Source organism: Triturus cristatus, chromosome 9 (assembly GCF_964204655.1).
Source record: "Triturus cristatus chromosome 9, aTriCri1.1, whole genome shotgun sequence".
Lineage (NCBI taxonomy): Eukaryota > Metazoa > Chordata > Amphibia > Caudata > Salamandridae > Triturus > Triturus cristatus.
Genome location: NC_140592.1, coordinates 580215000 through 580230997, shown reverse-complemented (window position 1 = coordinate 580230997; position 15998 = coordinate 580215000). Strand labels below are relative to the sequence as shown.

The window sequence follows — 15998 nt, the reverse complement described above, 5'->3', positions numbered from 1 at the left end:
ATTGGCGTCGGGACCGGACAGGGGCTGAACCGGGGATCGACGTCGACCGGAGTCGGCGTCGGGGGTGGTATCGGTGTCGGCGGAGGAGGCATAACTAGGTCGACCGGCGTCGACGGGGGGGCCAGGCTCGGGCCCCTCGGGGACCTGCGGCGTCGGGGCCGGAGCCTCTAACGGCGCCGGAGCCGCCGGCATGCGAGGTCGCCCAGTCGAGTCCGCGGGGCCCGAAGGCACGCCAGCGGGTGTCGACGGCGGGGCCAGGCTCCTCAAGGCCGAGAGGAAGGCACTGACCTCCGCCGGCGTCGCGTCAGTCCCAGGGACCGTCGGGTATGGGGACTTGCGCGGCGCCTGCGGAGCCGCGGGGGTGGAACCACCCGGACCCATGCGCAATACGATCCAAAGGAGGAGTCACCGACCTCGTGACTTCCAAAGACTTTCCAAGAGGAAAAACAACTGCAAACATCCGAGCCCAACACCAGATGGCGATCTATGCCTCGAACACATATCTCACTCAAATATAGCGGAGTAGGTTGGGGGGGGGAGGGAGCGGGGTGTAAGTCTTAAGGGCTTCCTGTCTCTTGTTTGTACCTTGACAAAATCCTTAGTGCCCGAGGGTCTAGAAAGCCGAATTCTGGACTAAGTTTTAGAAGAGTCTAGAAAATTTATCAACGCATTCTGGCAATAAGAGGGGAGACATTGGAGTCTCTGAGTCCTTTATAAATTGCAAGCATGTAGAAACATTGTTTACCTAAATAATTGACTGATGTGGAGCATGAGTCAACTGACCAAAGAATAATTGTTACACGAAGCACGTTGGTGTGGTGGAGAGAAAAATATGTATAAATAATAAAATAAAATAAAACATTTAAAAAAAAGAAGACTAAAGAGAGACTAACTTTCTTAAATAGTTACTAACTTGCCTAAATAGTTAAAGGCTTCGTCTCTACCATTTGAACATTTATATAAATTGGTATTTTGCTTATTATGAGAAAATATTCTGTAATGTTGAAAGGTGTGTAAAAATGTGCTTTTAGTTATTAATGTGGTTGATATGCATCCTGGAGATATTGCCTTAAAAGTTTGAAAGCAACACTTCTATAACTAAGCCTCTCAATTATCAGTTCTAGAAATAATTACTTCGAAAAAGAAGCACTTCCCAAAGTGTGTGTTTCCAAAATATATTTAGGCAAGGATAGCGTGAAAATAGACCTGCTATACTGATTAAGGGTTTAGATTTGAGATTTAAGGTATTATGAGCATGGGAAAGTAAAGATGGAATTAGTTAAGGCTACAGTGTTTGGACATCAGGGTTGAGGATGTAAGAGAGTTAATACTGTTTGACATGTTTTTATATCTGTTAAAAATTACTTCTTGAGTACTCACAAGTTTACCTTAAGAATACATTTTTTCAAATAACTGAATTGTGTACAGTATTTATAACATAGGAACAAAAATGGAAATAACATCACGTCAGACAATTGAAGAAAGATGCAAACATAAATAAAACAAGGACCATTTATTCAAAGACAAAATCACTTTAAATCATAAATAAATGTCTTTTCTGGTCATGAGAATGTGCGTTTGGGGCTTCTTAAGCATGCTGTGATGTTGTTTTAATTAGCTGTCTCCTTTCTTCTCTGTTTCTTCTCCTACTTCCATTGGCTCGGCTGCCTTGTTGTCTGGAGGCGATTTAACTGCAAGTGTACCTCCTTTGGGTTCCTCAATCGTTTCTGGTGCTGCTTCTGTCTCCTTTATGCTATCCTTAGATGAGTCACTGGCCGTAATTGCTTCTGCAGCTTTTAAAGCCTGTTGTGAAAAACGTTAAAGAAAAAGTAGAGATCTGCATGTTGTACTAATTTTTGTAAACACTGTTCATCTTTCAACATGTAAATACATTCACTGTTGACTCCAACAGAAACAGTGCTATAGTGTGAGAGGAAAGACTCATGCACATGTCCACTACACAGTTGTTCAATATATGCTTTGTGTCTTGTTTCCCGAACATTGCCTATTTATTTTATAACTTTAATTGGAAACACTGTCTGGCCGATAACTACACAGTAGTGACCACTACTGTGTAATACACACACACACACACATATTTATAAAAGAATAAGTTATTTATCTTCAGTAATGCTGTTTCTGGTAGACAATATCTAGCCGCATATTCTTAACCTTTTGAATATTCCCTAGGTGGCAGACTAGATCAGGAAACCTTTCAGCAATGCTTGTGCATATCAGAAGGTGGAGCTTTGCGGCTCTGCACTTACACCATTCTGCTCTAGAAATGATGTTTGGGGCCTATATAGACTCCACTCCCACATGATGACTTCATTTGCTTTTGAGACTATTCTTGCCCCAGAAGCGGAGACCCAAAAGTGAATTTGTGGACAGTATGCAGATTCCTAAACTCTGTATCTTAATAATGGGTACAAAACTAACAGACCGGGGAGGATAAGAGGATCGGCGAGGAATTTGTGGCTAGATGGAGTCTCTACCAGAAAGAGCATTACTGAAGGTAACTAACTTGTTCTTTCTGATAGATACTTCTTGCCACAGATTCCTCACTTTCCGAATAGATAACAAATCAGTACCTAATGGAGTATGGCTGTGGATGCAAACAAACCAGAAAGTGCTGCAGGACCAAGCGGGCAAAGTACGCTTCTCGGCAGACTTAGATGTCTAGAAAATAGTGCTTAGAGAACGCATGGAGGGACGCCCATGCAACCGCTTGGCAGATGTCGAGGAAATGGAGTCCGGGTGCTAATGCAGTGGTAGCATCTTTGGCCCCAGTGGAATGGGCTCGCAGACCATCTGATGGCGGTTCCTTTGCCAAAGTGTATCAGATCCTAATGCAGAGCGCAGTCCAGAGTGAAATGGTACACTTCTGCTCAGTTTGGACTTTCTTCGCTCCAGCAAACCCCATAAAAAAACTGATAGTCCACACGGTGGCGTTTGGTACAATCGATGTAGAAGTTGAGCATTTTTTAGGGGATAAACTGCAGAGCCTGCATATGCCACCGCCTTGTTAGACCAGCAGGATGCAGGAGGCCGTCAGTCCCAGAAGCCTCAGGGTCTACCTCACTGAAATCCATGACCAAGGCTAAAAGATCGGGACTCACTGCCTGAATGTCCTGGCCCCTTTTTCCCAGTGGGAAGGTCAAAACGGATCTGAACCGTTTCCAGAGTGCCCCAGATGAAGGGGGGCAACTGGGAATGAGTCAGGTGTGACTCTGGAACGTTGAAAGTAAACCCCAAAGATGACAGAAGTTGTTCTTTTCTGCCACAAAATGTAGTGATGGTCATCTGTCAGTCACTGGGTAGACTGTGGAAGGTGCAGCCGGGATGATATAAAGGGTGAAGTGTAAACTTTGCGAACAATTTGGAGGACCCACCTGTTCAATGTAAATCGCTTGCCACCCCAGAAAATCGGTGGATTCTGCCTCCAGCTGGGGGACTGTGACCTGGTAAGAGGTTTATAAGGTGGGGATGCCGTGGGCATCTGATTGAGCGGCATGCTGACCTTGGCTGCAGGGAGGTGGGCACCATGGCCTGTCCCGAGAAACTGCTGGGTTCCCTTGCAGGGGTGGGATAGGCTGGCGGTAAGGGTAGAAAGGCCCAGAGAGCAAGTGGAAGCTCTACTGTCTTAGAAATGTTCAAGGGCCGAGTCAGCCTATTCCCCGAACAAGCGAGTCCCATCGAACGGCTTGTACATCAGGGAGGACCGGTTGTCCCACAAGAACCCAGTAGATCATAGCCATGCACGGCAACACTGGTGCCAATGGCCCGTCCAACGGAATCGGTGGCGTCCAAGTCACAACGAATCACAAACTTGGCTCCGTCATGATCATCCTGAAAGGCCTGAGAAAGAACAGGGCAAAGGCCTTCCGGAACCCCAGAGAGAACTTGTGCCACTGAGTCCCAGAGTGCATTAGAGTAACGGCCCAACAAACAGGAGGTGTTAATTGAACACAGGGCCAAACCGGTTGAGAAGAGGTGCTTTTAAAATGTCTCTACTCTCTTTTACTCCCTGTCAGGGGGAGTATTAGGGAATTTGTTGGTATTGGTCCAGCTAGGAGAAGTTGCAACACAAGGCTCTCTGGAGAAGGGCGCGGAGACAAGTAGGCCAGGCCACCTGGAGCAGGACGGTGGCACCTGGCAATTTGTCAGTTAACCGGAGGGCTGATAAAAAACTTAGCCCAAGCCTCTATGAGGGTATCCATCAAGGCAACATTAAAAGGGAGAAGAGGCTCAGAAGCAGTCTGGCCAGACTGCAGGACTTCAATCAGGAAGTTTGTTTTCAACTCGTTGGTGGGAGGTCAAGTACTTAGGTCGCCCTACACATGACCGTGATGGGAGCAGATTCTTCAGCAGCTGGGCAAAAAGGAGAGAAAATGGAGGTTTCTGGGGAATTATCAAGCCCAATAGCCTCCTGAAAGTCCTCATACCAATTGTCATCAGGATATGGCTGAGCAACTCATCACCCTGGACAGACGTTATGGGAGTCAATTCTGAAAAGGGAGTATGTGAGGAAATGGGGTGGATAATATTGTGTGGTTGTGGAACTTCACTGTGCAATACACTTACCAACCCATTTAGTACCCTTAGATTTCGTTTGTCATACCCTCAGCTCAACTCTGGGCAGTTGTGGCACTGAGCACCAAGGATTACAAAGACAAAATAGTGTAAAGCATTTCAATGGCACCAAAACAATTGAAGAAATTGTCATGCCACTCAAGAAGTCTAACACCAATTTATAAAAATATATAGGAGTATTTTTTATAAGAATTTAGACACTAAAACGAAAAAGATACAACTGAGGTTTCCTGAGACATTAATTTGATATGCAATAATAAATCAAAGCAATTTCACTCAACCGTGAACAGGCCCTGGCAACATCAACGAATTTGACACTTGGGTCTATGTCCCACAAAGCCCTCTCCGGTCTGGCCAAAGTCCAGTCTACCAGTAGTCCTGTGTCACGGTCACGGTCCAATCCTTCCTGGGTTGATAACTTGCTTTCTGAGGGTCCCAGCAACTGTCTGACAGCACTCTTGGGTTCAGCGAACTCTGGTGCAATTCTGTGCGTTGGGCCTTGGACCTTGGTGCTGCACAGCAGCAGTGGTAGCGACTTAAAGACTTTGGGCTACCAGCTTGCCCAAGCAGGCTTTGTCAGCTTTTTTTTCCCTGTGTTGCAAACAGAAGGCTAGTCGGCTGGGCCTTGCAGTTCTCTTTGCTTGACTGGATTCCAGAGGCAGCTTACCCTTGAGCAGGACATAGCAGGCACAGTCCCTCTCTTCGCTAGCCACCTGGTGAAACAGGTGCTGTCTCCTTGCTGGTCATTCAGTACAGCAGGGCAGTCTTCGTTTGGTCCTTCTTCCAAGTTGGTCGAGATCTGAGTTCTGGGTACCAGGGGTGCCTCTTTTATGCCTAGAAAATGCTTTCAGGGCAGAATGCATTTGGTAGCCAATGGGCTACCAGGTTCCCTCTCACATGGTGACCACTTCCTGCGGAGTGTGGCATCTGGCTATCCTACACTCTTCTGCCCACTTCCAAGATGGCAAGACCCCTTTTGTTCAGACCTCCCCAGCCCACCCTTGGAGCGTGGCTACCTCAGGACTAAACGCCCTCGGGGAAACTGGTTTGGCAACTGGTTTCCCTTCTCTGCTCCCCGTGCCTGACTATCTGCCTAAACAATGGTGTGACACATCGGGTCTTCAAAGGCTCTTCCATTTTCAAGCCTGCCTTTTGGGTCCAACACCTAAGTGGCGGCCTGCAGGAGGGAGGTAACACCTCCCTGGCATGCAATCCCCCATTGTTCTCCTTAATAACAGTCATTGGCACGTCTCTCCAGGAGGGCAGAGAGCGGTCTCGTGGAACAGGCTCCATGTGTGCCCGGGAAGGTACAGGAGTTTTTAAAAGCAACAAGTTGGCAGTTTTGTAAAAGTTGTAAACTTCCACAAGTAACAAATTCTGACTTGCGATGCACGTCGGGCTTAATGTAACAAGTTGTTTGATACCTTTGAGTGCCCACTTTGTTCACACAGTTCAAGAGTTAGCACAGGTGTGGGGTCAGCATGAAAGGGTGTACTCAGCAATTGGGCGACCAAGTCTTTCCACAGTAAAAACTGTGTTTTCGCATGTTTACTGTCAGGACATGCAAACTACATGTCCTGCCCGTATCCTGTGTTGCACCTGCCTTAGGACTTAGTAGGCCTGCCAGATGGGTGAATTACACAGATCTACTGGGGAAGTAGTGGTTTTGCCATTGCTTTTATTGGCAAAGTCAGGGTAGCAGTGTATGACTGCTCTTCTACAGAGTGAGGGTCTTGTTTTACTCATGGGACCTCCAGGGTGCTGCAAAAAGCGCTGCAAGCCCAGGGATACCATGGTATGATATACCAGGGACTTATAGGTAAGTTAGCCATTTCCAAATGGGTACAGGCAATTCAACATACACTTTAGGGTTAGGGCACTGAGGTTTGATCAGCAGGCCTCAGTGCACTCAGAGTCAAAAAACCAGCAGCATCAGTTGAAAAACTTGGGGGAGACCATACAAAAAGAGGCAATGTCTTACAATAGGGAATGTTATCTGCTTTGTGTTAAAGCAAGTACAGAAACCTTGGCAAGTTTCAGGTGTGAAGTCGGTTGAAAAGTGTGGCCGTTGGTCCCGGGGGCAGCAACAGTGCTGGAGACGAAGGCAGAAGTAGCCTAAAGGGTCTAAATGGCGCCAAGAGTGAATTTGCCAGTAGTAGCCCAGGAGGAAGGCCTCTGATCTCTGTAGGGCCAGGAGTCACACTAGAGGTAGTCAGTATGGATAAGAACCAGCCAGAGATGTATCGAACTTCTCAATCTGGCGTTGTGTGGCTGAAGGCTCCGTAATCTTGGATTGTGCTGGAACCAGCCGTGGAAGAAGTCTTACTTCAGGAATGGACCTGTTGCCACTGCCCACATTCTTTGTCAGGTGAGCGTGAAAATCGTGAAGAATGTAAACCCTTTTTCGACTTCTTTGTTTTTTTTTTTGCTTACTGGCGGACTGGGGTGTGACGAAGTCCGGCCTCTAGAGCGGGTCCGTTGACTGTGGAAGCGCAAATGAGCCTTCAACTTGGAGCATTCCTGGGGCTGCGCCTTGAGCTTGGTGAAAAAGTATGACCCACGCTCCCTGATCACCTTCTGGTTCATCATTAAGTAGTTTATGCAGGTCTTGGAGTCGTGGCCTGGCCCCAGTCAGCACACTCAAACGTGGTGTGGATCTGTCACACACATCTTCTTGCAACAGTCTTTACAGGGTTTAAAACCTGTCTTCGGGGGAGACATCACTTGCATACTGTTGTAATTTTGGAAAAAAAATAAAAAAAAGGTGGTCTTTGAGAGACGAGAAAAGCTCAGGATCCATGTCGGGAGACGCATAATGAAAAGAACTGATGTTAGTGAGTGGGAGTGGCTCCTACATAAGCCTCGCACATCATTTCCAGATTGGAATGGTGCCAGTGCAGAGTTTCAAGGCGCCACCGTTCGGCACGCAGAACCATTGTTTTAAAGTTTCCGGATCCAGTCTGATACCTGGGAAATATTTCAATAGGTGAGAAAACTGCATCTAGAAGACTATCAAAAATATATATATTGTTTAGGTTAGGTGCATTTATTTTCATGAAATTAACTTGCCTACTGTTTAAAAGACTGAGAAGAAAAGGTAGTAAAACGTATCTGCGATGCAATGACTCATGATACAATGCCTGCAAGGAAGCAGCAGCATGCGTATAGATTGCCTTTGGCTCCACCCTCTTAACAGTTTAACATTCACTTCTGCACCTTTAACAGACGCTACCTTTCCTGTGTCTAACACCCGGGCCAAAGGACTCAAAATATTAAAGAGTCTGTTCAAACACGGCCTTAAAGATCATTTTAGACCGTCCCTCTAGCCCGTTCGTAATTTAAGTAAAATTAATTCAGTGTCCAAGCCACACACCAACAGTGGGCAAAATGGCAGCCAATTGTCAGACAATGTTTGCCCCAAACCAGCATGCACTTGCGGGGGAAAAAAACCCTTGGCAAACAAACATTTTGAAACTATCACATATTGGCAAAATAGAATACAGGCACTCAGAATAAAATACCTACCTCAATGATAAAAAAAAGCTAACCATCAAAGAGCTAAACCACAGAAAAACAAATACCTTTTACAGCTTCCGTAAATTAGAAGCTAGCCCTGAACAACCTACTATCACATCATAATAAAATCCAGGCTTAAAGCTTTTTAAAACTAAAATACTTATCGTGACAGGAGCAGAAAATAAAAGAATAGCATTTTCAGCCAGGGTACACATTTTGCCAATTTGTGATGACTTTTTGAGCACTATATTGATTCATTAATATGAATAAAGTTTTTTCTAAGCTGATATTTTGGCTACCCTTTTATTCTTTGCATTCAGTGCATGACTGGGTTGTCATTCTAGAAAGTAAGTTAAATGCTGATAAATGAGCCTACTAGAAACTACTTTCCTTACATGGCCTGGGGCACTTTAGCATTATAGAAAGTGTTGCAGATGACCCCTTCGATAATACGGATTTTGCCTGTACGATCACAAGGGGGCATTCCCTCACTTGCAGGAGGGCATGGAAATGAGAAAACACGGTTTGACTCTGCATCCAAGCTAAATTACAGATATGGGCACAGAGACAAAGAGACAGACTATATGCACACTGAATGTGAAATAAATATAGGTGTCCCACACTTAGTCACTCATTGCAGGAAGGTAGGGTTTAAGCCATGTGGCACCTGCCACCGCGCCACATCGGTTACCGACCGACACCTTGTCCATAGGAGTCCCTTCGCTTGTGCTAAGCTTGGATGAAGTTCCTAGAAGTACATCAGTCAGTGCTTCATTAAAGGGCAATAGGGATTCGGATGAGGAAGCCCGCTGAAGGACTTAGGTCAAGAGGTTAGTGTTGACCGCCACAGAGGGAAGTTCCAGGTCTAGGACCTCTGCTGCCCTCTTAACCACCATTGAACAAGATGCTCCCTTCTCCGTAGCCACAGTAGGTGGAGAGAGCAAACCAGTGTCAGGCAATGACCTAGAGCCAATGAGTTCTGTCAGAGCTGGATGTGGCATCAACCGAAGTTGTCAGGGACGAGAATGGGGTTGATGCCGTGCCAGAAGCATAGACATTGGTACTGGCCCCGGAGAAGGTAGCCTTGGCACGAACACTGCGGATCCGGATCCATGAGACCCCACCGGAGCAGAAGCTGAAGCCATTGGCACAGAACCTCATGGGGCCTCCAATATCCCTACGGGGACCTAAGGTGCTCCGGAGGGGTCACCCGCTCAAATACTCAGTGCATGGCCTCGTAAAACTATTATTTGAGTGCGGGTTGCTTTGGCTCCAGGAAACAGGGGAGGCGCCGAATCGGACCTGTCAATGGCTCCGCAGAACCGTGCATGGAACATTGATGTTCCCCACTAGTCTCATCACTTCTCGACGGCTGAGGTGAAGTCGAAGTCTGTTTAGACATCTTCTTGTGCCACTTGCAAGTGTCCCGAGGACCTTGAGTGCGATGAAAAGGACTTGGCGCTCCTGGAGCGGTCCCACTAGCTTCCTTTCGATCGGGACCAAGACCTCGTTGGAATCGCACTAGACGGTGTTGACTGCTGGGCGTTAAACAGCTTTAGGGACCGCTCGCTCAGAGATTTTGGCGCCATGGCCTGGCAGTCCGAACTCGACTGAGTCGTGGCCAGGCTCGAGACACCATAACCACACAAGTTGTGGGTCGGTCACTGACACTGTACGGTGAGAGGCGCCACACGGCTTAAACCCTACCTTCCTACATGACATTCTCAACACAAGAAAAAATACTTGAGAAAATGCCGGAAAAAGTCTGTAAAAAAAGAGACAGAGGGGTAGCTCTTCTCTGGATCAGCGCTAACTGGCATGGAAATAAAAACTGACGTCCGCGCACCTTGGTGGCGCCTATATAGGTGACCACGGCGTCATTTCTGGCGCCAACATCGCCAGCGAGTGGAACTGAATGAAGCCACCCGACGGCGTGCAGGGGTACTGCTCAAGCAAAAGTTTCAGCATCCAGTCGGATGCCTGGGAAATTAAAAGGAAAGAAATCTGCAGCTAGAAGTCTCTATCAGATACACACGTCTAAGTCTGGGAAATATCAGGAACAGGCACTAATTGCGCCAAACCCATTGTAGCAGTCTGAGGTCTGGAGGAAAAGGCTTTCAGGCCTTTGAGGTGTTGCTTTTTGGTCAGTGTGTAGTTGACTGTCCACCTTGACAGGCACCTCTTTTACACCGCCCTGCCCTTCTTTGTTTCTGCGAAGCTGATGAAGAGCTGACAGTTTACCAGATCATCCTCTTTCGAGTAACACATGGCGTAGTGTTGTCTGTGAGAACATGCTCTTGCTTTCTTTTGATGGATGTCAGAAAGGCTTAGACAGCCAAGCGGATCACCTAAATCACCAGCTGTTTGATGTGGAGCAGAGGCCTCTGATATCCACCTACCCTAGGTGACTACCCCAATCCGGCAGCAACATGTTTTCATAAATTAAGAGCTCGGAGTTGGGAAGGGAGAGCAGCCTGCCATGAGTCAGACACCAGCCAGCACAGTAGATCATGTGCTCTCTCTCTAGAAAGACGAATGGAGTTAAAGAGGCAACCCTGATGCAGAGTCCACTGGGATTTGAGGTTCCGTTGCAGGGCTTGCATGTCACACCTTGCATTATTGACAAGGATGATGCACAAGGCCAAAAGCCCAGAAGCCTTAGAGCCATCCTCACAGGGACCTAGGACTGAGCCTAAACCATCTGGATCATATCCTGCATGACCTGAACTTGTTGAGTTGGAGTGAAGGCCTTGTATGCCTGTTTCCAGAACTGCCAAATGAGTCGAAGCCTTTGAGTGGGGATCAGATGGGACTCGGGCTCTTTGATGGTGAAGGCCAAAAATGTCAAGAACTCAGCCTCTGTCCTGAGGCGGTCAATGACCGTCGGGATCAGCATGTGGTCTCCGGCCTGGCGTCTGTGCTGCGGTTGCGCCTGAAGGCCCTTCCTGATCGGGCCTGCTGCAAGGTGCAGGCCTCCCAAGGAGGGGGGAGCTGGAAGCAGGAGATTTGGAGAAAACGCAGAGCTGGTACCTGTGCCCCGGTTTGGACCTGAAGAGAATCCAGTAGGCCCGAAATGTCGATGCGGGAGCCGCAGCTGGCGGAGATAGGCCGAACATGCACCAGTGATTGCATCGGTGGACGCGAGGTGAGACCTCCCCTGGTGGCGCCGTACCTTAGGCATCTGCACCCTGTCGTGTGCTGCTATAGCCCGCTTGCTGTTGGCCATCACTGAGCTGGCCCTCGATATTACTGTTACCCAAAACGGCCCTACCTAGAAGCCAGAAAGAAGGCCAGAGCGTATTGCCTAGCCCCCCCACCCCCCCATAGGGAACACAAGCTGTTCCTTAGACCCTACTCTGCTGGGGGGGAAGAGACTGCGTAGCACAAACTGCAGACATCGAGGCACTATAATCTACAGCGGATAGCTGAACAACACTCACCCATCGCACGGCCGTGACCTAATAGGTAGAAACCGCCGGGCAGGATGATCTACGGGATATAACGGCGCAGCTGGCCCACAAACCTCAGCACAGCCAAAGCAAAACTCAGGCAGAAAGCCACTGCAACACAACATGGCAGAAATATGGGGAAAAACGATCTAAAGCAAACTAAGCTCACCTTCAAAAATAAGAGACAGACAGCTGACAGATGTGGGGGCAGAATCCGACAGAGGTTGGCGCTGGGGGGCTCCCTGAAAGACAAGACAACTACCTACGAGCCATCCAACTAGAGGCCAAAATCATCCTCAAAACAATTGACTCTAAACTAGATATACTCACTCCCCAGCTGGATCAGGTAAAACAACAAGTGTACACCCATGAAGCACGCCTAAACCAACCTGAAAACGGCGCCTCCGACGCTCAAGATTACCAGGTAGAATCCAAAGAGCATCTGTTGCAAATGGAAAAAGTCCTGAATGTAATAAAAGCCAAAAATTAAGATTCGGAGGCTCGTTTTCAGGGAAAAAATGTTCGCATCATGGGGATACCAGAAACCACAGCTATCCCCAAAATGGAAACATATGTCTAGTCTCTGCTGTGCAAGCTTTTCGATCTCTACCGCTCAACAGTTTTCATTGTTGAACGCGCGCACCGTTCATTAGGCCCCAGACCTCCTGTGGGTGCCACACCTAGGCCAATACCGACCTGCCTGCTCAACTATCGGAATTGCGACACAATCCTCCGTCTGGCCAGGGAGAGAGGAAGTACAAACCATCAGGAAAACAACATTTCATTCTACCCGGATTTCACACCTTCCATACAGGCAGCCCGTTGAGACTTGGGTCCAGTCAAGCATATTTAACAACAGGCAGGGGTTCCATACGCCCTCCTATATCGGGCCAAGCTCAAGATCACATACGATGGTCACATTCACTGATGTTAAATTGGCCCTGAAATATTCAAAGCACATTGGTGTCATAAAACGCTCCCCTGAATCTTCACAGCATGCCCACATGGGTGCTGGGCTCAGTGACATTCCAGCATATGGATACCGTACAATGTGAGCTAATCTAATGGACACAATGTGGCAGAGGCACAGACATTGACCAACACAGATGAGATGTGCACCACCTGCCCGATCAGAGTGTTGCTAACACTGGATCTACCTGTGGGAATCAAGTTCGATTTTGCTCCTTAGCTTTTTGCCTGACAACTCGGCCACCTCGCCACCAGGCAGGGATCTTCGCCGGTGACTTAATGCCCCCTGGGAGAGCTCCCCGTTTCTTACTTCTGTTCCGGGGCACTGTTATGGTTACGAGAGGAGGGGAGGGTCATTATATACAACCTAAGTGGGTGGTTGGTGGGGGGGGGGGGGGAGGTTGGGTTGGGGTAGATAGTTTAGTTTTGGTTGGGAGGAGAGGAGGGAACAACGCGATTAAATACCTACTCGGATGTAAAAATACTGGGAAGCTCCACAAGACAGGCCACTCATACTATTCACAATTTAATTCTACTAGCACAGCGGCACTAGGAGATAACAGGCAGCTGAACCGGCCAGGCCCGAACATACACATATAATACATATTGCAGTTCTAAATGACTTCCTACAATTTCCTAACCTGGAACATCCGGGGCCTAAAGGATCATAGAAAAACACGCCTCATTCACACATTTCTGACTCAACATAATATCGATATATGCTTTCTCCAAGATTTGCACCTTAAATGTAATTCATCTAATAAATTACGTCATAAACGTAGGGGGGATGTTTACCAATCAGCTTACTCTAACTACACCAGAAGAGTGGCTTTACTCATACGCAGAGGACTCAGCTGGACTATACACAACACTCGCTGATAAACCCGATGGCAGGTTTGTGATGTTGAGGGGAACACTGGGGACTACCTTGATTACTATGGCAGCGATCTATGGTCCCAATACAGATGACTCAGAGTTTTTCAGTAACATTTGAGCTAAAATCATGTCATTAAACTGCGACTTCATAGTATGGTGCGGAGACTTCAATTCCATACTGGACAAGGCTCTAGATAGATTAGGCTCTTCATGGAGGCTTCACCTTAAAGCAGGGGCGACTTTAAACTCAATGTATGGAAATGCACTGATAGATATGTGGAGACAATGGCACCTGGGACACAGAGAGGGAACCTGCATCTCTACACAATATAATGCCTGGTTCAGATTAGATTTTTGGCTAGTATCTAAGGATGTAGCAACATGGACAACAAACACGAGACACCTACCGAGGACACTGTCCGACCATGTACCCAACTTACTCCGCATGATGATCCTGTCGACACCACAACGGCAATTCAGAGGGCGACTTCCATCTCATGCCCTATTAGATGCTGCCTTTAGAAAGGAAATGCGTAAAGACATAGTGAACTACTTCACCCTTAATGAAGGTTCAGTATCTTCTCACTGCACGCTACGGGAAGCACCAACGAACAGGCACACCTTGCGACACTCGGGTAGAAAATATCAGCGTTTGAGATCAAAGCTTGGCGGGAATCACATTTTTTAGGGAAATAACGTCACAGCCAGAAGGTATGGGGAGGTAGATCGACCGGGCAAACCTTAGCCACTATCTTCCCACCATCTCGAAAAGCATCATACATTACAGAAATACTGGATGAGGACTCCAATCTCGTCAGAGATCCGCAGAAGATACTAGAATGTTTCACTAATATCTATTCTACACTATACTCCTTTACCATCCCTGATATACCGGAGGAATAGACTACATTTTTAGATTCACTCAAATTACTCTGGACCTGGCCTTCAGAGAACCTGCCAGGTGTTGAACCACCAGTCACATGCCCTGATGTTCCAGCCACGTCCAAAGGTGAAAAGCCTCTTGACATAGGGTCCACGACCCCGCCCCGCCCTGTTTGTTGCAGTACCACATGGCAGTGGTGTTGTCTGTGAACACCTGCACTACCCTTCCTCCGACAGAAGGAAGGAATGCCTTCAGTGCAAGATGAATCGCCCTGAGCTCCAGAAGGTTCATGTGGAGCCCAGACTCCCACGGAGACCAGAGGCCTCTGATCTCTGCCTCTCCCATGTGGCCGCCTTATCTGTCACCACTGTGCACTCTGGTTGGGGAAGGGAGTGGGATCTTCCGTTGATCCAATCCTGGTCCATTAGCCACCACTGCAATTGGTGTGCAGTGCCCTCCGAGATCTGGACGCAATCATAAAGATTCCCCTAAAGCTGCGCCCACTGGAACTTCAGGTCCCACTGCATAGCCCGCATATGCCACCAGGCATGATCCACCAGCAGGATGCAGGAGGCCATGAGGCCCAGCAGCCTCAGGGTCATTCTCACTGAAATCCGGGATGGAGGCTGAAACATTGGTATCATAGCCCGAATATCCCGGACTCGCTGCTCGAGAGGATAAGCCCGCAAACTGCGCTGTACTCAGAACTGCTCCGATGAAAATAAGCTTCTGAGAGGGAATCAGGTGTGACTGCACTTTGATAGTGAACCCCAGTGAGTGCAGGAGGTCCGCCGTAGTCTGGAGGTGGGAGACGAGAGCCCAGGGCGAGCTTGCCTTTTACAGCAAGTCGTCGAAATAGGGGAAGACTGGAACCCCTGATCTGCACAGATGAGCTGCGACCACCGCCATCACTTTTGTGAACACTGGAGGGGCGCTGGTAAGGCCAAAGGGGACCACGGTAAACTGAAAATGCTCGTGGCCTACCGTGAACCATACGTAATGCCTGTGGACTGGCAGGACGGGGATGTGGAAATAAGCATCCTGCAAGTCCAACACTACCATCCACTCTCCAGGGTCAAGGGCAGACAGGACCTGAGTTAATGTAATTATTTTGTACTTCTCCTTCCAGAGGAAGTGGTTGACGTCCCTAAGATCCAAGATAGGACGCAGGCCTTTGTCCTTCTCGGGTAACAGTAAGTAGTGGGAATAACCACCACAACCTACTTCTGGCACAGGACTTGCTCAATAGCTTCCTTGGCCAAGAGAGCCATAACTTACTGACGGAGAAGGGCCAAGTGATCCTCCAACATGCGATGGAGTGTTGGTGGCATGGAGGGAGGGGTAGTCTCGAAAGGGAGGGAGTAGCCCCTTCGCACTATCTGCAAAACACACCTGTCCAACATGATGTGCCAGTGGGGGAGGTGATGGCAGATTCTGCCGCCCACTGGCAACTGGTGGCCCTGAAAGGTCGGACTAGGAATGTTTGGAAGCAGATGCAGGGGGGGGCATTGATGGACTGGCCCGTCCTGTGGCGCTGGGTCCCACGTCCCCGGCCGCACAGAGGCTGGGTAGCTTGTGCGTCCCTGGGTGGAACGTGGTGGGCCCCCCTTCCGTGGCCATGGAAGAGGCAAAAGGAAGACTGCATGGGGCGAGAAGTCACTGCAAGGCCCAAGGACCTGGCCGGAGCTCTAGAGTCCTTGAAGCGCTTGGCG

At 48.3% G+C, this 15998-nt stretch overlaps 1 protein-coding gene across 7 annotated transcripts in view; it reads right to left on the bottom strand.

Annotated features, from left to right (window-relative positions):
* Positions 1 to 1494: 1494 nt before the first annotated feature.
* The window catches only part of SYMPK (symplekin scaffold protein), a 1117730-nt gene continuing 1103226 nt past the window's right edge, over positions 1495 to 15998 (bottom strand). For all 7 annotated transcript variants that reach the window (XM_085625602.1, XM_085625603.1, XM_085625599.1 and 4 more), the window contains one exon: positions 1495 to 1803. In XM_085625602.1, the coding sequence (XP_085481728.1) occupies positions 1615 to 1803 (189 nt within the window). In that variant the 3' untranslated portion in view covers positions 1495 to 1614. The remainder of the gene's footprint in view (positions 1804 to 15998) is intronic.